The sequence below is a fragment of the Xyrauchen texanus genome, chromosome 4, assembly GCF_025860055.1.
Source record: "Xyrauchen texanus isolate HMW12.3.18 chromosome 4, RBS_HiC_50CHRs, whole genome shotgun sequence".
Lineage (NCBI taxonomy): Eukaryota > Metazoa > Chordata > Actinopteri > Cypriniformes > Catostomidae > Xyrauchen > Xyrauchen texanus.
The window spans coordinates 30,581,293-30,606,354 of NC_068279.1; the positions used below are offsets into that span (position 1 = coordinate 30,581,293).

The following is a 25,062-nucleotide window of genomic DNA, read 5'->3' on the forward strand; positions in this document are numbered from 1 at the left end:
GTTTGGAAATATATCTTTTTAAGTTTAATGATTAAGTTCAGACTTTTGTGGTGTTTCACTGTTTTGGCTGTATTATCTGCATTATGCATCTGGATACATCAACACAAGTTGAGTGTGCTAAAACTTTATTTGCTGCAAGATTGTACAGCTTTTAACATTTCAAATAAGATAAGATTTTCAGTGTAAACATTATTCCATACACTTCAGAATCATCACTGAGTATTTTAACATTGTAAGGTATACAGCTTCAGTCACCATGTGTACAAACCATAGCCATTTATAGTTTGTCTAGGAAGTTGTCCAATGCTGGGATGCCCTCCTTCAGACCTTTACGCTTTCGGGTCTCGGCAACAACCAGGCAAGGTTTGCTGTTTACATCAAAGGGGTCACCTGGCAAAATCTGCCAGTGGTCAAACACGCACTGAGGGAAGGCCTGTCCACCTGTGTTAGACCGCAGGTCTGCTGTGAAACCTGTACAGAAACAAATTCAAAACAATCAAATGAAAGCATAAGATTAATAATGTTTTAATTGTAGTGCTATGTTACTACATTGCAATAAGAACTTTGTATTTAATGTACCAACATATTAATTATTGGAGACAAAATGATAAACCTGTGATGCCCTACTGCTATCATTTTGAACACAAACAAAAAGATACAAGTTGCTTCGAGTCTGAAAGAGTCTCACCAAATGATTCATTTACAGGCAGGTATGCCTTCACAATAAATATAGGTGTCCCTGCCACTTGGGACTCCTCAAAAACATGGCCTCTTTTTCTGTTCAGCACACCGTAGATGCCACCAACGGCCTGCTCTGGGCACTGGAAGGAAAAACTAATTTTAGTGTCAACCAGATTTAGATTGTATTCTCTAATTTCTATTAAAACGAATCCACCATATGTACCTGAATTTCAACCAGGTAAATGGGCTCCATGAGTCTTGGCTGAGCGGTGAGCACAGAAGCATACAGAACCCTACGGGCTGTAGGAATGATCTGACCTCCACCTCTGTGGATGGCATCGGCATGAAGGGTGACGTCATGAATGTCAAATCGGGTTGCTCGCATATTCTCTTCACAGAGAGCACCCTAGTAATTTAACACAAAAGAGTCTCTTAAAAATCTAATTATTAAAAAGCTTAATTTGATCGTGATCTAAACTGAACTATGTAGCTATGTTGAAGAATATATAACAGTATATACACCGATCAGCCACAGCATTAAAACCACCTGCCTAATATTGTGTAGGTCCCAGACATGGGGACTTGTGACTTGGTGACTTGGACTCGAGTCGACTCGAGTCGCTATTTTTATGACTTGTGACTTGACTTGACAAAAAATTAAATACTTGAGACTTGACTCGGACTTGGAAGTTAAAGACTCGGGACTTGACTTGACTTGAGACACGAAGACTTGAATGACTTGAGTGTTAATGACATCATGTTTTCAATTTGAATATAAAATATGTAAATTATTTAAAAAATAAAGTTGATCCAGCTGGAGCGCAGGCTGAGAATACTCACGACACTATAGGCTATCATCAGCCATGCCCTCTCGTACCTTACGCACACCACGCCCACTTAGATCAGATAACACATCAACATGTCAGCCGAGGGGTAACGTTACCGAGGGTCATCGCTTTCGGCTTCAAAAATTATTATCAAGATGGCAAAAGACGAAAAGCGCTTTGCAAGACATGCAACGTTAAGATCGCGGACAGCCAGACGACAACCTCCAATTTCGTCCGCCATTTGAAGAGCCATTCTGCCCAGTAAGTGCTTGTCAATTTGTTAATTTTATCTGGTTAGTTGGTAGTTAGCTAATGTAATAATAGCAGGGTTCCCACGGGTCCTTGAAATCCTTGAAAGTTTGTGAATCTGAAAAATAAAATTCAAGGCCCTGGAAAGTTCTTGAAAATAAACATACATAGATACAGGTCCTTGAAAGTGCTTGAATTTATTTTGTGCAAGAAGTTTTCTGGAAAAAAAATCTGTCCATTAATTTTTTATTTCGCCAACACTTCGTGGCTTATGCTGCATACTAGCCTGCTTGATTTACCTTAGTTACGCGCATTTACGTTAAGTGTTTCCCGCGCGAGGTACTTTGTTTTGTACGTTGCCATGACGTTCACGCGCGCTGGTACCTCAAGGTGCAATACCTTTTAAAAGAGGTAATGACTAATGGATATACTCTGAGTGTGTGTGTGTGTGTGTGTGTGTGTGTGTGTGTGTGTGTGTGTGTGTGTGTGTGTGTGTGTGTGTGTGAGCGTGTATTTATCACTTTGTGGGGACCAAATGTCCCCATAAGGATAGTAAAACCCGAAATTTTTGACCTTGTGGGGACATTTTGTTGGTCCCCATGAGGAAAACAGCTTATAAATCATACTAAATTATGTTTTTTGAAAATGTATAAATGCAGAATGTTTTCTGTGAGGGTTAGGTTTAGGGGTAGGGTTAGGTTTAGGGGATAGAATATAAAGTTTGTACAGTATAAAAACCATTATGTCTATGGAAAGTCCCCATAAAACATGGAAACACAACATGTGTGAGTGAGTGAGTGTGTGTGGGTGTGGGAGTGTGAGAGCGCGAGAGACGAGAGTGAGTGTGTGTGTGTGTGTGTGTGTGTGTGTGTGTGTGTGAGCGCGAGAGTGAGTGAGTGTGGGTGTGGGAGTGTGGGAGAGAGAGTGAGTGTGGGTGTGAGAGTGAGTGTGTGTGAGAGAGTGTGTGTGTGTGTGTGTGTGTGTGTGTGTGTGTGTGAGAGAGAGTGTGTGTGTGAGAGAGGGAGTGTGTGTGAGAGAAAGAGGAGAAATGTAACAAAGTTTAATGTAGGTAACTGTGTTTGAGAGAGAGAGAGAGAGAGAGAGAGAGAGAGAGAGAGAGAGAGAGGTGTTCTGAGAGGAGTCTGTTGGATGTTAAGCTGTTATTTGTTTTATGGACTCAATGTTGAAAATTTAAAACATTTCAAACACTGTTGGCAGAAGTGAAAAATAAATAATTTTATGAAGTTACAATTTTGTTTGATTCCATGATGTAGTTTACTGAACATGAGTATTGTAATTTACTGACAGTTACTTATATCTTGTCTTTTCACTTTATTATGATCAGATTCTGCAGGTAAAATTACAATAATAAGGTGACTTGACTTGGACTTGACTTGACATAGCCTGTGACTTGACTTGGACTTGACTTGACATAGCCTGTGACTTGACTTGACTTGACTTGCCCAAGAAAAAAATACTTGGGACTTACTTGAGACTTGAAGGTTAAGACTTGAGACTTACTTGAGACTTGCACATGTGTGACTTGGTCCCATCTCTGGTAGGTCCCCCTTGTGCTGCCAAAATTGGGCCAAACTGCATCTCAGAATGGCATTATGAGATTCTGTTCTCACCACAATTGTACAGAACGGTTATCTGAGTTACAACAGACTGAGTAATCACTGAGATCAAATTTTCCCCCATTCTGATGGTTGATGTGAACATTAACTGAAGCTCCTGACCCGTATCTGCATGATTTTATGTATCACCCTCAACAGTCTCTAGAATTTACTCCGAATTGTGCCAAAAACAAAAAACATCTAGTGAGGGGCAGTTCTGTGGATGGAAATGCCTTGTTGATGAGAGAGGTCAACAGAGAATGGCCAGACTTGATCGAACTGACAAAGTCTGTGGTAACTCAGATAACCGCTCTGTACAATTGTGGTGAGAAGAATCTAATCTCAGAATGCTATTCTGAGATGTGGGTTGCCGCTGCTTTGGTGGCACGAGGGGGACCTACACAATATTAGCCAGGTGATTTTAATGTGGCAGATCGGTGTATATCAGTCTTCACTCACTTCTTTAGTTGCCCACTGGAAACCAGCCACTACACTGTCCTTTATCTCATTCAAATATTGAACTCCCTTTGTGACATCCACAAGGATGTTGGGTCCTGTGCCATCTGGTCCAAAGCACCATATCTTACGGGCCTCTGCAACCTCCCATTCATATTTTTCAGCCAGGTAGCGAGCTCTCTGTTTGAGTTCCTGCCGAGAGGTTACATCACCCTTATCAATGTCCTCAGCCAAGCCATCTGGAAAAGGCCGAGACTTCATGTACAGACGATTGTGCTTGTTGGGAGACTTGGACAAGCAAACCTGGTCTGATTCGTCACTCACTGTTTCACGATATGACACAACTGGGTCTGATTTCTGAAAAAAACAAAAGAAAGTAAGAACATGCTTAAAAAATATCTGCATACTCATCAGTGATGAGTCATCGAATTGTTACCTTTAGAGGGATGCAAGCATGATCTTCCTCAAGGTCTTTCAGGCAAATTTCCAGATGGAGCTCTCCAGCACCCGCCACTATGTGCTCGCCAGACTCTTCAATGATACACTGGCAAAATGCAGATGATAAATTCATTATGAACACACTGTTTAAGTACTAGAAAAGAAATGCATATCTCTATTTTCAGAAAGATGAAAGATCTGGTGTATGAATTTTATATTATACCATGTAATTTGAGTGGGCAGGATTTAAGCTGCTTTTGGTCGTTTATTTTGTTTGTACAGCAACAATGGGTTAACCTATACAAGATGCTCACCTGAACCATAGGATCAGACTTGGCTAGACGTTTGAGGCCCTCCACCAACTTTGGCAGATCAGCTGGGTTCTTGGCTTCCACAGCAACTCTCACCACAGGACTAACACTGAACTTCATAACACGCATGTTGTGAGCATTTTCAAAGGTGGTGATGGTGCCGGTCTTAACCAGGAACTGATCGACCCCAACCAAACCAACGATGTTCCCACATGGAACATCTTCAATGGGCTCTACGTAGCGACCCATCATCAGGATAGTTCTGAGGAGGACATGAGCAATGATCATATAAACAATCTCTGAGGATTGATGAGGATGCCTTATGTGTGTAACAGTTGGCAGCAAACCTTTGGATAGGCTTTATGTACAAGTCCTCTTTCTTTCCTGGTGTGAAGTTCGGGCCCATGATGCGCACCTTCTGCCCAGTAGCAACAACACCAGAGAAGACACGACCAAAGGCATAGAATCTACCCTTGTCAGTGGTTGGCACCATCTTAGAGATGTACATCATGAGAGGAGCTTTAGGATCACAATTCTTGATCCCTGTAAAATCAAAGGAGGAAGTTGACAAAGTTTGCCAACAAGGTAAATCTCCTTGAAGTGTGAAACCTGTCGTCATGTTGTGACTAACCCATGGCAGCTTCATCATCACCAGGACCCTCATATAGCAGTTCACAGCGGTACTTCTGGGCTGTGACGGGAGAGGGAAGATGGATGGTAATCATCTGGAGTAAAGCTTCACCTGCAGGTAACCAGCGGCGCATCACAGCCTGGAAACATGGTACAACCATGCATTAATTAGACCAGTATGGACTTTCATTAATTATTCAATGAAAATTAACTTTGTTCTTGGTGAAACCTCTATATCAGGGGTGTCAAACATACGGCCCATGGAGTCATCTGCGGCCTGCGGGTTGATTTGCGGAAAAAATTAAAAAGTAATGTTTGAAAACATTCATGTTGATTTAGCCTGTAACTTGGGAAAGATGTATTCATACTATTATTCTATTAGCAATAGCAGAACAGATAAACATTAAAATTTGTGGTGTTGCATGATCAGTGGATTTAATTGTAATTGACTCTGCGACATTCAGTATTCGCAGAGTCATGCGACACGTATCAGCGAATGCCACACATGTCTGATGGTGACACAAGTTCCACGGCCACAGATTCCCACAGTGAAGTTTCTCTCACAAAAATAATGACAACATGGACAGGTCCAAAGGTAAAATGAGGTGTAATAACTGTTGCGTTTCCGTCTCATTTAACTATTATTAATTTTAAGCAGGTTTCATTTCCTTGGTGTTTATGTTCAGTTTCTGATGGATTATTGAGGCTGAAGCTCCACCCAAACAGTGAGCGGTTCTCTCTTTTTCTTGTAAATATTATTGCTTGATTCCATTCAACTAATTGTGTGTATTTGTGATATAAACTCTGGTTAATGAAATTAGTCAATTCTGTGTTTTTCCTTTAGTTCAGAGTCAAGTTAGCACCCACCAACCCGCCAAATGTTTTTAATGTTTAAGATTTTATGCACAGTGGAGGATTATTTCTGTGGAGGGTGACTTATAAAAATCTTGTAGTGACATGTGACAAGAAATGCTGTCAATGGGGGCCTGGATAGCTCAGTGGTAAAAGATGCTGGCTACCACCCCTGGAGTTCGCTAGTTCAAATCCCAGGGTGTGCTGAACCAAATTGGCCCAGTTGCTAGGGAGGGTTGAGTCACATGGGGTAACCTCCTCTTGGTCGCTATAATGTGGTTCATTCTCGATGGGGCGCGTGGTGAGTTGAGTGGATGCCGCGTGGATGGCGTGAAGCCTCCACATGCGCTATGTCTCTGTGGCAATGTGCTCAACAAGCCAACGTGATAAGATGCATGGGTTGACGGTCTCAGATGCTGAGGCAGCTGGGATTCGTCCTCTGCCACCCGGATTGAGGCGAATCACTACGTGACCACAAAGACTTAAAAGCACATTGGGAATCGGGCATGCCAAGTTGAAAAAAAAAAGAAAAAAAGAAATGCAGTCAGACACAAAGACACGTGTTTGAAGAGACACATGTGATTATATTCTGAAGAACAGACGAAAGAAAAGCTGTTGATTTGCTGTGTATTTAGAGGCGAATTCTAATGGAACAAGTGCATGCAGTGTGCTCACTGTTTCTGCTGTTTCAATAATCATCTGAAAATAGTTTGCAACTGCAAGAACAGTGTCGTACATGAGAATGCATCAAATGATTTCAGACCATCTCAAGAGGTGCTCCATGGAGCAGTTCACGTTTAAATGCTTTGTGAATGCAACATTGCTTAATAAACATTGGCTTAATTTCAAACATTTGTGGCAGAATACATAACCATACAAAGCAAATGACATGCAGCAATATGAATTGTCATTCACTACAGCTTCAGAAGTGGTGTTTTATATACCTTTATGAATAACCAAAGGAACTGGTAAAAAAAAATCAAAGTGGCTGGTGAAATTGGGCATTCACAGCCACTGTGGCTGGTGGGAAAAAACATTTAGTATCTTTTTAACCCAGTGTTAGCTATGAAAACAGCATCTTTCAATTTTCCTGCTCCAATTTTCCTTTGCTCCACCGCTGAACTACCAGCGTCACTAAATAAATTCTATTTTGCACAAGTTATGAGATTGCAATCTGAATTGAATGGGGTTACATAAAAAAGCATGCACTGTGAAATAACACCAAAACAGTGTGCCTTTCTATTGCGTTGTGTTCGTTGGCTGGTTTAGTCTGATTCATGACTAAATGACTCTTATGAGCTCTAACTCTTACGTACTTTTAAAACAGTGATTCACCAGCTCACAAGTTCTCGTTTTGAATCAGTTCGACGAATCCTTCAGTGAATTACTTGGAGGGGCTGAATGAATATGTGATTTTCTGCAAGTTGCTCTCAGTCATGTTGAAATGTTTTGTGTACAAAGTTGATAAAATATGATAATATATGATGAAATGTTGTTAATGATAAATAATAATTTTAATAAATCGTTTAAAAAGTTAAAATAAATAAAAGTACAAAGTTGAAGAATATATATACCTATTTATAAATTATACACAGTATATATAATTTATAAATATAAACTTGGCCCCAAGCAATTTCGCTTGGTCTAATCAGGCCCGTGACCCAAAATTAGTTTGACACCCCTGATTATATCATTACATTTACCTTAAGAAGAGGTTTTCCTTCTTTTTCTTTGTCCTCCACATCAAGCTTTACTTCAAGTTTGTCAATCAATTTCTGTGTCTCTTCTTTTTTGAAATTCATTATGGCATCAAAGACCTGTGTAAATAGTTCAAGTTGGAGATACATTTTCAAGGTTACTCCTGAAAGATGAATCAGATATTGACAAGAAGGGATTGATTTAAAGGCACACTTTAAAGATTGGATCCAAGACAAGTTGGGAGAAAGTACGAGGCAACTTATTGCCTTCTGCATTTGTTGCTGATTTGCTGAATTTTCCACAGGAAGGATCAAAGTACCTAGAGAAGAAGGCCTTGAATTAAAAGGAGTATACATACACAGATAGATGAAGGGATATCACATGATTAAGTCATACAGTCATTGTGTTCCAATGTTCTTCTTTACAATACAAGATGCTTACTTATCTCCCCAAAGCTTTTTCATCATATCTTCCACTTTCCTGGCACGTTCTGCTGGAGAGAGGTCTGCTTTATTCTTATCTCCTTTAGCAGCAAACTTGGCAACATACATCTCAGCAAACTGCTTTAGAGTAAAAGCCCAGCCATGGAGGCCTGAACCAAATCCCACAGTCCCAACCACAGGATCCACCTAAAGGAGAGAAACAGATAAATAAAACAAATTCTCTCCTCTGGTCACTTTTCAGTCAAAACTGTGAAAAATAAAGAAGATATTTCAGTAACACTTTACAAAACGTTTTCATTAACAATGAACAATACTTTTACAGCATTTATTAATCGTGGTAATGTTAATTTCAACATATAGTGTACATTTTTTAAATAAAAATGTATATACATTATTCATTGTTTAATGCATTATTAACTAACATGAACTAAAAATGAACAATTGTATTTTTCTAACAATAACCAAGATTACTAAATGCAGTAAAAACAAATATCACGTTCATTGTTAGTTCATAATCCCTAATGCATTAACTAATGTTAACAAATGGAACCTTACTGGAAAGTGTTATCGAAATTTCTTGTTTTCCTATTTAAATTCAGATGCCAGCATGAGTGATCTACCATAATGTTTCCCATTGGTCCATGCTCTCCTTCACCATAGGTTGAGATGATGACATTTACATTCTCCACAATCCGCTGGAAAGTTTGGAAAAGCTCATCGGGTTTCAGCTGCAGCTCAAGGAGAGCACGGTCCATCTTGTTCATCATTAAGACAGGCTTGATACGCTCTGCAATGGCTTGTCTCAAGACGGTTTCAGTCTGCACACACACACCTGTGGAAAGAAGCAAATTTTGAAACTCTTTAAAACATCTTTTCTCACAGGTTTGGATATTTGCTAAAACAAATAGTCTGGTGGGTGCTTAAATGTTTGCATGATTATAAATATTGCCTTCAAAATCTAATTATACATGTCTGTGAATGTATAGCATGCTTTATTTAGATAAAAAGCATTGTGAATGTGATATTCTGAAAAAGAAATTAGGTACCTATTAAGGTTAATGTGCCATGCAAGTGTTGCCCTACCTGATACACAGTCTACCACTACAAGGGCACCATCTGTAACTCTAAGAGCTGCCGTCACCTCAGAGGAGAAGTCAACGTGTCCCGGTGAGTCAATCAGGTTTATGAGGAAGCCAGAACCGTCCTTGCACTGCTTGATAAAGGCTAAGTCATTTTCTTGGAGCTCATAATATAGAGAGATGGCTCTGTAGGGGGAAAATATATTTCAAGCCCTTCTGGTCAATTGGCTGGTATATATACAAACTATCCCCTTAGTAAAATTTAAATCTGTATAATAATCTGTAACATTAAAATTCTATACCCTGCTGACAAATTCAGTCTACATATACATGTCTATGCATAAATAAGGTACAATAGGGCTCAAGGCCTATTTGATTTAATTTTCTCCCAAAACACAAACAAATCAACAAATAATACCACACAACTATATACAATATATGACTTTTCTAAACACCTGTTTGTCACTATGTACTGCAAAATTGTCCTGATTTATGAGATCATTACATGTAATGTCTAAAATTGATGTAGTTTGATCTAATATTTAATTTTTTATTTAAATGTTGCAAATTTGTGTTGCTAATGAGAATCCCAGAAATGATTGCTCACATTGACTGATCCAATCAAAATGGAGATTCATTTATCTTTAGAATACTTAAGTTATAAAATGTCAAATGTGATTTAAGTTAACAGGAATAGGGCCCAAGCACTGAAAGTGCAGAGGCAGTAATGTTCTTCTAAGGATTATTAGGGCCCAAGGGCTTAAATATTCATGATATTTTGCACACACATTAGAGTTGTCGGCCATTAGGCCTAGTCAAAAGTTAACATTGTTCTTCTACTTGCTACATATATTGTTCTCACCAAGCCAGACAACTTTCAAAATTACAGTCATGGGGGAATCATGTGACTGTCACCAAATTTAGGAAACATTCTGCCAAGACGTTGAAGATGCTAAATTGCGAACTGATTTTTTAGATATTGAACGGTGTTGCCGTGGCGATGCAATAAATTAAGGGCAAAAATGTGAAACAGGAAGATCCATATCTTCTGTGTGCATGCTATGATTTTGATGAAAATTCAGCTTTATGTTTGGTAATGGTGGCTGATCACAGTAATGCAGCTATTATTGGTTACTGTTATAGTGCCACCAACTGGCAGCAGGAAGTAAGACAAATTTATCCAACTTTGAAATCGTCCTCTTGTGTTTACGTGAATTGCTTAAACAATCTTTAGAATAATGAGCCACTGCTGATGTAAAATTGTAAATGGATATTTGATATCTTAAATACTGTTGCCACAGCAGTTTTTAAAGTGAAATAAAAAAAAAAAGTTATAGAAGTTTAAGTTTATTGTAATGAAAATGTACTGCACAACCTTTTTACATTTTATCTAAATGCTGTGGCAGCGTTTTATTGTCTGAAACGGCAAATAAATTCACGAAGGGAGCGTTGTCACGAGACAACTGTTCCTTTATTCAGTTGTTTGGGATTACAGCATAAATATTTTTTTTTAACTAATTTCCGAAGGAAACACAAGAAGATTTCCATTTGTATGATGAAAAATCCGGGAAAACAATACATTCAAATACTTTTTTGAGTTCAAATATTTCGCGTGTAAGAATTTTTTTAAGAGATTTGCATGCAGAAAAATTTGTGAAGGATTCTACTTTTACAGCCAGTAAGAGCCCTCTTGAGAAAGACACCTTTGACACCATTTTAATGACTATGTCAGGCAGAGGTGGGTAGTAACTCTTGCATTTACTTGAGTAACATTTTGGGGAATTTTTTACTTTTAGAGTAGGTTTAAAAGTGGATACTTTTTACTCTCACATTTCAAATCTGAGATGTCAAACGCCCTTGCTTGAAAGTAGATGAGAGCAGGCTGGTGTAGTCTGGGGAGGAGTGAAATAAGAGCTGTCAAATCGGACAATTCTCACTTCTTGTAGTGGATCAGCTGCTACGAGATCAAAGGCAGATATTACAGAGGTATATAATGATGATTTGTGAGTTTTCCTAACTGCACCATAATTTGATTACTGTGTTAAGAGTAAAAGTTGAATTCCTGGATTCATTGCCGTAACATCAAAGGTGCCAGTCCGTCATGATGACATTTTGTTTGTTGTCATGATGATCAATAGTTGTTTTTTGGAAACCAGTAGGCAGTTTTTGCTTTTAATAATTATTCTATGGGCGGACATGCAGTATTCTAACCTAATTTATGTCCTCGTTATGTCCAAAATTAATTTAGAGGCTATTTAAACAGAGTATGAATAACGAATGCAGACTCAAAGTTAATGTACATTTATTTTGACAATGAACAGAGAAACAATTTAATCAAATCAAATCACTTTATTGTCACTCAACCATATACACAAGTACAACAGTGTGTGAAAGTCTTGGGTGCAGTTCCGAGCAACATAGAAGTCATGACAGTGAGACATATACCAATTTACAATATACATCCAGCTTTACACAACACAATTTACATATCTAATATAACGTCTTAGTTACGTATGTAACCTCCGTTCCCCGATGGAGGGAACGAGACATTGTGTCGGAGAAGCGACACTAGGGGTCTCTCTTGAGCGCCGATATATACCTCTGTTCTATGAAAAAAGGCCAATGAGAAGTTGGCAGGCGGTATTTGCATATCTCGCCCCCGGACATATGGGCATTTAAGCAGGGCGAATACAGGAGTTCATTCAGGATTTTTCTGAGGAGCCGGATATGGTCCGGCCACAACAGTGGCTCGGCTCAGCGATGTGGTGGGGAAGACACAATGTCTCGTTCCCTCCATCAGGGAACGGAGGTTACATATGTAACCTAGATGTTCCCCTTCTGTCGCTCTCTCCACGTTGTGTCGGAGAAGTGACACTAGGGGTCCCACTTCAATCATGCCATGCGCTGAGCCGTGTACGTGAACTGCTGATACAGGAGCGGGTGGGTATTCTTACGTGCAAAGGCGACCAGCTGTATCAGGCTGCACATACCCTTCCCCAATGCCCCATTAAAGTCATCAGAATCCTTCTGGTTACCCTAGTGAGGGGAACAAGGTGATGCTTGCCAACCTGGGAACGGGCCAAGCCTGGCCGGGCCTCTTTTCTCTCTATGTTTCTCGCATAGAGCAACTACGGCCGGGGCCCTTACATGCATTAAGGGAATTGGGTCTTACCCCGTTTCTTATTCTTTCAGGGGGAGAAGACCCTGCGGAGACCACACCTACCCTGCAGGGGAGGCAAAGAGTGGCGAATACATCACATGGCTGCTTAGGTCCTATGTGGGAAAGTTGGCGCGGTGGTAGATCCAGCCTCGTGGAGGGGGGAAGCTACAGCACGGTGACCGAGGCAGCTGGAACTGCCTAAGGGAGACATGGGAGTCCGCTCGTGAGGGGACAGTATCGCGGAAATTACACACAGGGGGAGTCCGAACAGGAGGCCTTAACCTGTGGAGCACCTATTCCAGTACAGGGTAGATTGAGTACCGAGTAGTGGCTTGGATGGCGAGTTCCTGCAGAGAACTGCAGACCCAAAAGGGTTAGGGAAGAATCAACCAGGGACCCGAGGATGGGGTCTCCTGGGAACAAAGGCGCACTATTTTACCTCGGCTGAGGGAAAGGGCGCCAGGCGCAAGATCGTCAGCGTGTAACCTAGTTCTACGGGCTCGGACCTGAGAGAACACGGGACGATACTGACTCAATTTGGAGATTGTAGAATCTCGCGAAAGTGTTAGGTGTTGCCCACCCTGCTGCTCTGCAGATGTCTGCTAGGGAGGTGCCCCTGGCCAGTGCCCATGAGGATGCAACACTCCTGGTTGAGTGAGCTCGGACCCACAAGGGGGGGGCACGGCCTGGGTGTGATAAGCCAGTGGGCGAGCCTCTGTTTGGAAACAGCGTTCCCTTTCTGCTGTCCCCCGAAGCAGACAAAGAGCTGCTCAGAATGTCTAGAGCTCTGCGTGCGGTCCAGATAGATACGCAAAGCACGTACCGGACACAGCAACGAAAGGGCTGGGTCTGCCTCCTCCCAGGGCAGCACTTGCAGGTTCACTACCTGATCTCTAAAGGGTGTGGTAGGAACCTTGGGCACGTATCCCGGTCGCGGTCTTAGGATCACGTATGTGTCTGTCGGACCGAACTCCAGGCAAGTGTCGCTGACAGAGAACACTTGCAGGTCCCCGACCCTCTTGATGGAGGCGAGCGCGATCAGCAGGGCCGTTTTGAGAGAAAGAGCCCTGAGTCCAGCTGAATCTAGCGGCTCGAAGGGGGGTCTCTGGAGGCCCGTGAGGACCACCGAGAGATCCCAGGAGGGGAACAGGCTTGGCTGGGAGGGAGTTAGCCTCCGGGCGCCTTTTAGGAACCTGATAATTAAGTCGTGCTTACCCAGCGACTTGCCATCTATCGTGTCATGGTGAGCCGCGATGGCAGTGACATACACCTTGAGGGTGGAGGGGGACAGCCTCCTCTCCAGCCTCTCCTGTAGGAACACGAGCACTGAACTAACCGTGCACCTCTGTGGGTCTTCAGCCCGGGAAGAACACCAATTTGCGAATAGGCGCCACTTTAGGGCGTAAAGATGCCTGGTAGAGTGGGCTCTGGCTTGGTTGTTGCGAGAAGCGTGAGGTCCGAGAACCAAGTCCGAGTGGGTCAATAGGGGGCCACCAAGGTGACTTGCTCCTCGTCCTCCCTGACCTTGCACAGCACCTGTGCAAGAAGGCTCACTGGGGGAAATGCATACTTGCGCAGCCCCGCGGGGCAGCTGTGTGCCAAAGCGTCTGCCCTGAGGGGAGCCTCTGTCCGGGCATACCAGAGCGGGCAGTGGGAGGTTTCTTGGGAGGCAAACAGGTCTACCTGGGCCTTGCCGAACTAGATCAGCTAAACCAACTGGGGTGGAGCCTCCACTCCCCGCTGGGCAAGCGTTGTCGTGACAGCGCATCCGCTATCACATTGAGGTTGCCGGGGATGTGAGTGGCGCGCAGTGACTTGAGTCGCTGCTGGCTCCAAAGTAGAAGAACTGTGACATTTGGTGGGAGCGTACTCCGCCTTGGCGATTTATGTAGGCTACCACTGTGGTGCTGTCTGACCTGACTAGGATATGTTTGTCTCGAATTAATGGGAGAAACTTCCTCAGGGCAAAGAAAACAGCCAGCAGCTCTAGGCAGTTGATGTGCCAACGCAGCGGGGCCCGGTTCCAACAGCCTGCGGCTGCGTGCCCGTTTCACACGGCGCCCCAACACAGTTTGGAGGCGTTGGTTGTGATCAGGACGCGTCGGGACACATGCTGCAAGGGTACTCTTGCCCGTAGAAAGCAGAGGTCTGTCCAGGGTTTGAAGGTTTGGCGGCAGGTGGTGGTGACTCTCACACGGTGCGTGCTGTGGCGCCATGCTCGTCTCGGGACTCGAGTCTGAAGCCAGTGCTGAAGTGGTCTCATATGGTTGACGCAGTGGTGATGTCGTCATCCAATGCTGGAGAGCTCGAGGGAGCGGACGGTAGGCCGTTAAGCGGACCGCATTAATCCCGAGCTCGGGGGAAGCAGGCAAGCGTGCCGGGGAGGCAGGAGGTTTCGAGGGGATTTACCCGGCGAAAGCATCCCGTTATTCTCCCCAGATCGTCATCGCCCGCGCGCCTGCCCCAATCCCGTAGGAAGGAGGTGAGGCGCGGGGGGCGGCTGAAGTGGCTTCCTCTCACTACAAGAGAAAGCAGAGATCGCAATGCTGCCGCGGTTACGTTCTCAAACTGAAAACATAACCCATTGGAGAGAATGCTCATCCTGAGCTCGGACGGAAACAAGCAAGCGTGCCGGGGAGGTGGGGGGTTTCGAGGGGGTTCACACGGCGAAACGGAGCCCGAGGTGCGGGGGGCGGCTGAAGTGGCTTTCTCTCATTACAAGAAAAAGCCGCGACCGCAATGCTGTTATGGCTATGTTCTCGTACTGAAAACATAGACCATGCATAAAAACGCTGCCTGCGTGTGATTGCAACCCAGGTACGCGAGGCAGTTTTTATGACCGTTAGAGGTGGGGAGAAATCAACTGCATCCAGAAACTACACAGGGGCGGAAAAAATCGTCTTTAGAAAGATGCGTCCTGAGAAGGATGTTCAACGCTGCTGTGTTTTGCTCTTTTTCGAGCGAAATTACTCTTTTAGAATAACTCTTTCGAGTTGTCTGCGCTGTCGAAGCGCCCAGGGGCAACAAATGCACAGCCGTGCAAGGATGGAGAAAGCCGCTGTTATGCGCCGTCAGATCCAACATCATGCAGAGCGTCAGGGGATTAAACAGAAACTGGTGTGTGACTCGCAGCAGACTGCATGCATGACCATCGGCTCCGAAGAAATTTTCTGAATGAACTCCCGTATTCGCCCCGCTTAAATGCCGCTGGACCCGCGGCTTTACAGATATTCACCTGTCAGAAGGATCGAGTTACATCCGCTACAGAGACGGAGAGTGTACTAACCTCTGTAGATTCAGCTGCAGGAGCTCTCTCCATGAGGGTGGTGTCATTTCCCTCGTAACGAGCATAAAAAGTATTAAGCTCATCCGGGAGAGAGGCAGCAGTGTTCATGGCAGAGTTTTTATTCCCTTTGAAGTCTGTGATGATATTAATTCCCTGGCACATGCTTCTAGAGTCTTTGGTGTTGAACTGTCCTTCCATCTTGTCCCTGTACTGGCGTTTGGCTGCTCTGTTTTGTTTATGCTCCTCCACGTTACCGGATTTAAAAGTGGAGGTCTGGGCATTAAGTGCCGCACGAACATCGCTATTAATCCACGGTTTCTGGTTGGGGTAGAGCCATATTTTTTTGGTCGGCACAACGTCATCTATGCATTTACTGATGAAACACGTTATGCTATCAGTGTAGACCTCCATGTCGTCATCACAGGCGGACCGGAACATCTTCCAGTCTGCAGATCAAAACAGTCTTGTAGCATAGAATCTGTTTGGTCAGACTAGCACTGGATCAGCACTGGGCGGGTGCTTCCTGTTTCAGTTTCTGCCTGTAAGCAGGCAGAAGCAGAACAGAAAAGTGTTCTGATTTGCCAAATGGTAGGCGGGGGAGGGATTAGTAGCCAGTCCGTAAGGGAGAGAAGTAATGGTCCAAAACCCGGTCCCCTCGTATGTTGAAACTGATGTGTTGGTAGTATTTCGGTGCTATTGACTTGAAGTTGGCTTTGTCAAAGTCCTCAGTCACAATGAATGTGGCCTCAGAGTGTGTGGTTTCTTGTTTTCTTATACTCCCATACAGTTTCTTGAGTGTCCGGTCTGTGGCGGCTTGTGGCAGGATGTATACAACTGTGATAATGATCGCTGTGAATTCCTGTAGCCAGCAACATCCAAGACAAAAATCATACAAATTGTAGACAAAACTAACAAAAAACTGCAATATTGGGTCAGAGGTCGCAATGCAGCAGCCATACTTGGCACCATATACGACAAAAATAAATGCAACAATAAAAGAAATTGAAACTTACTGCCACGGATTTGCATTGAAATTACAAGCCTAAATGACTTCTGTGCTCATATTAATATCTACTTAGATCTTAAAACCTAATGCCTTGAATTACATTTGTTAATTTCATTTAAACCAATTTTAAGGATAAATAAAAATGGTAAATGACTTCATTACAAAATAATCTTTAAATATACATATTTGTTTTAATAAATAATTATATTAATTTATAGCAAAACATTTTATCAGTAATGCAAAACATTTAAAATTACCAATAAAAAATTGACCTATATAGTTCTCACCAAGCCAGACAACTTTCATAATTATAGTCATTAGTTCCGCCCAACAGGAAGTTGGCCATTTTGTAATTTCTGAATATTGCAAGCTCTAAACTTTTAAATACTCCACCTAGGGGATTCATGTGACTGGTACCAATTTTGTTCAACATCATGCCAAGACATTGTAGATGCTAAATTGCAAACAGATTTTTGATCATTTAAAGTGTGTCACCATGGCGCAGCAATAGTTTTTTTTAGTTTAGGCATGCGTCTGTCAAGAATGACAATGCTTGGGTAGTTCACATTAGTCCATTTTGGTTAACTTCATCCGTCTTTCCCTCAACTTTAGAAGGTTGTTGGCGTAGTCTAGTTGTCTTCCTTTGTGAAGTTGAGCCCTCCACTGATCCTGATTCCTTGATGCTACGGTCCATGATTCAGGTTGAATGACAAAGTCCACAAGATCTCTTTTGAGTACATCTTTAAAGCGAAGCTTTGGTCTACCAGTGTGACGAGTTCCCTCTTCCAGAACGCCATGGAGGATAGAATGAGGGATGCGGGAAGGTGGCATTCTGTTTACATGTCCTGCCCATCTAAGACGAGTAAATTTGAGCCTAGATGATAGAGGTTCAGAATTAGTTATCTTAAAGAGTTCCTCGTTTGTCATCTTGTCCTCCCAGGTTTTTCCTATGGTGAACCGTAGGTTTCTGGTGTGAAAAGCACTGAGTCTACTTTCTTGTGGGCGATAGGTTGGCCAGCTTTCTGCTCCGTAGAGGAGAATACTCAGGACACAGGCTTCATAGATTCTGCCTTTAGTTCGGACGGACAGGTACTTATTCCGCCAAACTCGTTTAGTGAGTCTTCCGAAGGTAGAAGCCGCTTTACCAATTCTGGCACCCAATTCAAGATCAAGTGTCGCACTTCGAGTTATTGTAGAACCCAAATAAGTGAACTTCTCAACTTCTTTAAGTGGGGTCTTATTGATTGTAAATGTATGAAAGTCATGGACATGTGAAACAGGAAGTTCCTTATATCTTCTGTGTTCATTGTATGATTTTGATGTAAATTCAGCTGTATGTATGGTAATGGGGTCTGATCACATTTATGTGGCTATTATGGGTCATAGTGCCACCAACTGGCAGCAGGAAGTATGGAACTTTTCACAGACTTTGAAATAGCCCTCTCATGTTTACATGAATTGCTTAAAGATTCTTTAGAATAATGTCAAGACACTGCTGATGTAAATTGTAAAGGGATATATTTAATGTCTTAAGTACTGTTGCCATTGAAACATATTAAATATTATTATTCTGTTCTTCATATATTTTTTGAGGCACTTGGCATGCTTACATTTTTGTAACATTCAGCACATACATCAGAGTTGTTGGCCATTTTGTATGAGCTCATGTAGCTCATACAAACTTGAGCTCAAGTTCATGTATGGGCGTGTAGGGGGGCTCTGTAGCCTCACCTTTTGACTAAAGTGTTGGGGTCAGTTTCACCTACAGTCGCCAGTCTTTGTACATATATTGTCCTCATCAAGCCGGACAACTTTAAAAAAAATAGTCAATAGCTCCACCCAACAGGAAGTTGGCCATTTTGGATTTAATTTTAATTTTTAATTTTTTTATGCAGGCCCTGAACATTTAAATACTCATCCTAGGGGATTTAAGTGACTGGCACCAAATGTGGGCAACATTATGCCAAGACAATGAAGATACTAAACTGCAAACTGATTTTTGATGTATTGAATGGTGTTGCCATGGTGTAAATTCATGACAAAAATAGGGCAACAGGACGTTTCTCATATCTTCTGCGTGCATTGTGTGATTTAGATTAAAACGGAGCTGCATGTTTGATAATGGGTGCTGATCACAGTGAGGTGGCTATTGTGGGTCACAGTGATAGTACAACCAACTGGCAGCAGGGAGTGTGGCACTTAAAACAAACTTTGAAATAGTCCTCTTACATTTACCCAAATCACTTCAAAATTATTTAAAATACTGTCAAATGCTGTAGATGTAGCGCCCCCCTTGAAAATTGGCATGAAAGGGCGGCTCTGTAGCACCCCCATTTTCACATACAGTTACCAAAATTGGTACATATATAGATCTCATAAAGCTGAACAATTTCATAGTCACGGTCATTAGCTCTGCCCAACTTTTAAATGCTCCTCCTAGGAGATTCGACTGGCACCAGATTTGTGCAACATCATGCCAAGACATTATAGATGCTAAATTGCAAATGGATTTTTGATTTTGAACGGTGTCACCGTGGCGGAGTAATAAATGTATGGCGTAAAACGGAAAACATTAAGGGCCTTATATATTCTGTGTGCATTTTGTGATTTTGATGAAAATTCTGCATGTTTTTGCACACAGCAAGTATGTTTGGTAATGAGGGCTGATCACATTGATTTGGCTGTTATGGGTCACGGTTGTAGTACCACCACCTGGCAGCAGGAAGTGTGGCTCTTACAACAGACTTTAAAATAGACGTCCTATATTTACCCAATTTGCTTCAAAATTGTTGTGTCCACCTTGCCTTGTTTTCAAAAAACCACTGGGTGGAAATGGACCAGTTGTGCTTGAGCCAGTCATCGCTGCTTGCAGCTATATTCTTAATTTACTAATTTAATTTACTTTTCAATGTTGATACACTTTTTGGACAGAAAAAAGGCACACTTTCCTTAAAGCGTGCTGCTGTGTACTTCAATAAACAAACGGGCACGCGTTTAACTCTTTATATATAGAACTGGCGCAACACATACAGGTTCAACATGAGGGTATTACAGACTTCCTTCAGCTATATACGACATGCACAGAAGATACACTTAGCTAACTACGGCAAGTCCTAAGGGACCATCTTCATGTACATATTAACAATACTAAATACACCACACGTGCCTTTAGCCCCATTGTACCCCATCTCTCAAGAAATCAAACAGGAATAAGAAATTTAAATAAAATATTATTTTGACATTTAAAACAGAAATACCTACGTTGACTTTATGGTGATACATCTCTCCTGTTCATCTTTTCTGGTGTCAGTGAATCTGGTCTCTCCTGCACGTGCAGAAGCAATAATACCAGCCTTGCACACCAAGGAATCAGTGAGAGTAGATTTGCCATGGTCCACGTGGGCGATCACAGACATGTTCCTGATGTTGGACTTTTTGTCCATAATCTCCCTAATCTGGTCTACTGTGAAATTCACCTTCAAGGGACAAAGACAAGTTTTTCAAGGGTTCTCTATGGAGTCAAATGTATTGTGTGCCTGTGTATGGAAGACACTATGTGATGTCAAAACAAAAGAATGCTGCTCATAGATTTAATTTCTCAGTAAGGGGAAATAATAGATATGATGATTACAATCCAAGCAGCATTTAACGACTTTATCAGCGCTCGAAAAAATATTTAATAACACATAAGAGTGCATTAATGTACAGCATATATACGGTAAGTGCGTAATTACTGGGGAAACGCTGTGTACAGCAGTATATCCAGCACAGGCGCTGCCGAGCGATGCACTCAGGCAGCCAATGACAAGCATGTTTTGGCTGACAAGAGGTGTTTCGACCCTCAAAACAATAACACAGCAGTCCCGTCCGTCACTACTATATCTGTATATGCATTCAGCAGCCCTTGCTCAGGCTTGCTCTGTCTCTGCGCTTGAAACTTTAATACGCTCTTGAAAAGAACAGTGGGCGTGCACGCGCTATTTATAACTGGGTAATGTTATTCCAATATGCGCGAGCGCCGTGCTGGGTCATATCCCTAAAATAACGCGGCTTATTTTCTCTTAAAAACAAAGATTGATTTAACCGCATGCGGTAGTGGTTAATATTTATTCGACGGTTAGGTGTCAAACTTACCGAAGTCGTGACTTATTCATTATGATCTCCCTTCGAATGAATATATATATATATATAGGCCTATATTTGACCAATATTTCAGTGCGTCATTCCCTTTCCTAACGGTTTTTGTCGTAGAGAGGTCTTTAAATGTTTAGCATGAAATTAAAGTTCAAGGTTGACATAAACGCGAGAATGTTCTAAGCTAGGTGTCATTACGTCATTGATATCAGAATAAAATAAGATTACATAAATGACTAGCAATGCATCGGTGGAGTCCAAAATGTTTTACTGTAACAATTTAGTCATTTCTTAATAGAGCATGATGCACTTGCCAGAGAAAACTATCGTACCATTTTGGCGACTGGCTCCCAAGTTTAGGACGGCCTCGGCTGCGGTCGGTCTGTGCTCCTCACCGGTGGAGGACTTGGGGGGGAAAGAGAGAGAATATGACGTCGAATCTAGTTTATGCGGCGACAGATAGCACTGCGGAGTCATGTGGAAGAAGTCATATGGACCCAGATATAATGGATAGTGTTGTGAAATATTTAGATTCAACGCATTCATCCAGAGATGACAGTCATGTTCTAATAAATTATCATTAATTCTAAACAATCATTATATGGGGTAAAACGGGGCTAAATGCACACTATATGGAAATGTTACTCTTTTCTGTCACAAAATGCAGTTATAACGAAAAAATGATTTGTTTTTATTGAATATTGATGGGGCAACATCATTTGTGTGAAAATATAACAGATGGTAAGTAAAAAATAAAATAAAAAAAAAAGGTCGCGGGGGCCTTTACATCGCATTTGGGATAAAAGGCCCACACATTTGGGGTAAAAGGGTTTATATTGATATTGTGTAGATATCGGTGCAAAATTAACTAATGCAAAACATTTCGAGACAGCAAAGATGCTGTCTACACATGCTTATTCAAAACTTCTACATCAGAAAAGGGTGCACCGTTTACACATTTGGCATTGCATTACATCTCAAATATTCTGAAGTAATCTCCATTGTGATTGGATAAGTCAATGTGAGCCCACTTTGAACATTCTTCATAATAAATGCTGATGATCTCATGGATCTGTTAAACTTTGCAGTGCATATTGACAAACAGGTGTTTAAATTAGAAAGTGAAAGTTCTGTGGTAGTATCAAATTGGCCTTTTAGCCCGTTGTATCCTAGATTGGCTTCAATCCAAGGTTGTCTTGCAGCATATTCATGTAGCCTTTTTATTAGTAAAAGACAGCTCCTGACTTAGTGAGACTGAAAGCCTAATGTTATTGCTCATTTGTTGAACAGTTTTAAACGTGTACAAAAATGTGTGTGTTTTTGTATCACTATATTATCTGGTTTAAACTTCATGTAGGAAATTTTCTATATTTAAAAAGTTAATTCATACCATTCAGTGTCAGAAATTAACATTACTCTTACGGGGCAATATTTGCCCCTTGCATTTGATTCTCAAGGGCATTGTTTTAGCTAATTTGTTCTATCTAAAAATGTACTAATGCAAAACATTTTAAGTTTAATACTTAAATTCAAGCAGTTCATTAACATTAACAAGAGATAAAATACATAAATAGGCCTAAAACTGAATATTAAGACCTTTATCAGATGTTACAAATAAAAAAATAAAAAAACTGAGGATTTCGTTAAAAACACGTTTCAAATTATGGGGTAATTTCTGTCACTTTCAGCCACCCTTAATTTGTGACCCTGCATTCTACTATGTTGAACGTTTCGTGTTAGATTATTTCGGTTGCTGGAAGTCTCGCGAGAGCCGAGTGCGATGTTCACACTTTGTTTATTTGAAGTCCTACAGAAACCCTATACATACCCCTAAACCTAACCGTAACCTTACCTCTAAATCTAACCTTAAACATAACCTTAGTTCCAACGAATGAAACTCTCGTGAGACTTGTGCTGCCGGGATGTCACCTTCTAGACACAACCCCCAAACAGCAGGTGGCGATGTATCACTAATCATTTGTTTTACGTAAGAGGAGGGAAAGTTGAAGTTCGAATAAGACCTCAGGAAGTGCTCTGATCCTGCAGGATGAACTGTGGTTTTGTACAGTAAATATTAAGTGTCTTTCAAACCCATTGAGTGTCGAGCTTTTGACATGTCTGTCTTTCCCTGTTTAGTTGACAGATGGAGTGAGGAGAATAACAGCATAATTTCTAGGTGGAAGGTACTGTAGCAAAATGAATAGATATTATTTGATTAATTATTTGAACAGGTAAAATGTGACTTTAAGCATAAACAGTCATGGGGTGAATTTCCGTTTCAGCAAAATGAACGAAGCCCTGAGCCAAATCAGGATGTTCAGAAACGATGCTATTCAGAAAGCCTCAAACTGCATCAGAAAATTCAAGGTACTGTGATATGTAACTTTTGGTGGTTTAATGTGTGGTGGTTGCACTGGCACAAGTATTTACATACGTGTTTACACAGGCATACCAGCAGCTACTGAACGACTCAAGCTTGAAATGACAGTTTCATACAACAGGTTTTTATTCTCACTGGGCTTCTCTATACCAAGTGAGATAGAGGAAAGTCTCACTCACACTTTATTAAGAGGTAAAACCCAAAGATTGTGTTTTATTATGGTTTTATTTTATATTAAATGTCTATGTGTTCATACTCATCACCTTGCTCTTTCAAACTCTCTCTTTCTCTGTCTAGCTTTAGAGGCTGTTGGACCTCAGGTTCCCACTTCTGATCCAGTTATGTTGTGGCAGGTTGTTCTACAGACTTTTGGCACCTCAGTCTATGTGCCATATGTCCACAAACTTCTGTTGATCCAGTGGATGCTTTGGCTTATGCAGTGTCAGTTAGATAACATTCTTGCTCTTCTGAAACAGACTAATAACAAGGTAATTGTGACATTGTATGAAAAGGGTGCATGTGAAAATGTACTATTTGTTGAGTCTTGGAAGTTGCTAATTTTATTTTATGTGTATTGTGAACAATAGGACTTAAAGGCTTAATGCCAATGTGTGTAATTTGTGTGCCACAGACAGCACCAGGCTTAACAATTATGATGTTTACAAATGTTGACTGTATCCAAACTTCCACCATCTTCCATGTTTCACACTGAGACAAATAAAAAAATGTTTTAGCTAATGTTGCTATATCAGACAGCTTAAAGCTTACACTTTTCAGGGAAATCAACCAAATCTTGGCTTACTAAAAGTTGCATGTAAAACTGGAATAGGACAAAGTATTTTAGTGCCAGAAACAATAACACACATCAGCTTTAAACAAGCAATTAGGCCCAAAAAAAGAGGCAAATAAGTGATTTAATTCAATTGTTTTTATTAAAGACTATTAATAAATGCCTGTGAGAAGTTTAAGAATGCATATTTTAGATAGATAATTTATTGTACTCAAAGAGGAAATTTGTTTCCACTGTGGGTGCGTAGAAAACCTAAACACAACACCACCATACATATTAACTATCAAAACATTCACAAACATAAAAAAAAAATATTTGAAAAGCATATTTGACTGCTTCAAATTTCCTTTTAGAAAGAGCTCTCAGCACCTGTGAATCTACAGATAGTAATCAGAAACCTTGCTTTGACCATGGAAGAGGACTCCTTTCTAATGGTTGCCATGGCAGCAAAGGACCTCAAGGATCTTTTGCACATCTGCACCGTTATTGCCCAAGGTGCAGTATGTCTGACTTAAAATATAACAAGCGTTTTGTCATATTTTCAGCATTTCAGATTTTTATGATTCTTTTCACACATTATGTATATATAGGTCCTTCTCAAAAAATTAGCATATTGTGATAAAGTTCATTATTTTCCATAATGTAATGATAAAAATTAAACTTTCATATATTTTAGATTCATTGCACACCAACTGAAATATTTCAGGTCTTTTATTGTTTTAATACTGATGATTTTGGCATACAGCTCATGAAAACCCAAAATTCCTATCTCAAAAAATTAGCATATTTCATCCGACCAATAAAAGAAGTGTTTTTAATACAAAAAAAAGTCAACCTTCAAATAATTATGTTCAGTTATGCACTCAATACTTGGTCGGGAATCCTTTTGCAGAAATGACTGCTTCAATGCGGCGTGGCATGGAGGCAATCAGCCTGTGGCACTGCTGAGGTGTTATGGAGGCCCAGGATGCTTCGATAGCGGCCTTAAGCTCATCCAGAGTGTTGGGTCTTAGCGTCTCAACTTTC

At 41.3% G+C, this 25,062-nt stretch overlaps 2 protein-coding genes across 2 annotated transcripts in view; one reads left to right on the plus strand and one right to left on the minus strand.

Moving 5' to 3' along the window:
- Positions 1 to 238: 238 nt before the first annotated feature.
- Positions 239 to 21,339, minus strand: LOC127636663 (elongation factor 2). Its single transcript, XM_052117325.1, has 15 exons — positions 21,199 to 21,339; positions 19,994 to 20,208; positions 9,285 to 9,466; positions 8,822 to 9,033; positions 8,200 to 8,387; positions 7,972 to 8,077; positions 7,764 to 7,877; positions 5,210 to 5,348; positions 4,926 to 5,121; positions 4,582 to 4,840; positions 4,266 to 4,373; positions 3,833 to 4,186; positions 905 to 1,087; positions 689 to 821; positions 239 to 471 (listed from the first exon to the last, which is right to left on the minus strand). The coding sequence occupies exons 1-15, from the start codon at positions 21,199 to 21,201 to the stop codon at positions 278 to 280; spliced, it is 2,586 nt and encodes an 861-aa protein (XP_051973285.1). The 5' UTR covers positions 21,202 to 21,339; the 3' UTR covers positions 239 to 277.
- A 1,560-nt stretch (positions 21,340 to 22,899) lies between these two features.
- LOC127641203 (chaperone protein DnaJ-like) overlaps positions 22,900 to 25,062 on the plus strand; it is a 13,532-nt gene continuing 11,369 nt past the window's right edge. The window contains exons 1-5 of the mRNA XM_052124029.1: positions 22,900 to 23,049; positions 23,149 to 23,233; positions 23,313 to 23,438; positions 23,544 to 23,734; positions 24,390 to 24,531. Of these exons, the coding sequence (XP_051979989.1) occupies positions 22,981 to 23,049; positions 23,149 to 23,233; positions 23,313 to 23,438; positions 23,544 to 23,734; positions 24,390 to 24,531 (613 nt within the window). The 5' untranslated portion in view covers positions 22,900 to 22,980. The remainder of the gene's footprint in view (positions 23,050 to 23,148; positions 23,234 to 23,312; positions 23,439 to 23,543; positions 23,735 to 24,389; positions 24,532 to 25,062) is intronic.

What these genes read in the sequence shown, in the direction of transcription:
- LOC127636663 (XM_052117325.1), bottom strand. An exon ending in AGTGGTAGACTGTGTATCAG is followed by an intron (nt 9,034 to 9,284) that starts GTAGGGCAACAC and finishes TTCTTTCCACAG; the next exon opens with GTGTGTGTGTGCAGACTGAA. An exon ending in GACCAATGGGAAACATTATG is followed by an intron (nt 8,388 to 8,821) that starts GTAGATCACTCA and finishes TCTCTCCTTTAG; the next exon opens with GTGGATCCTGTGGTTGGGAC.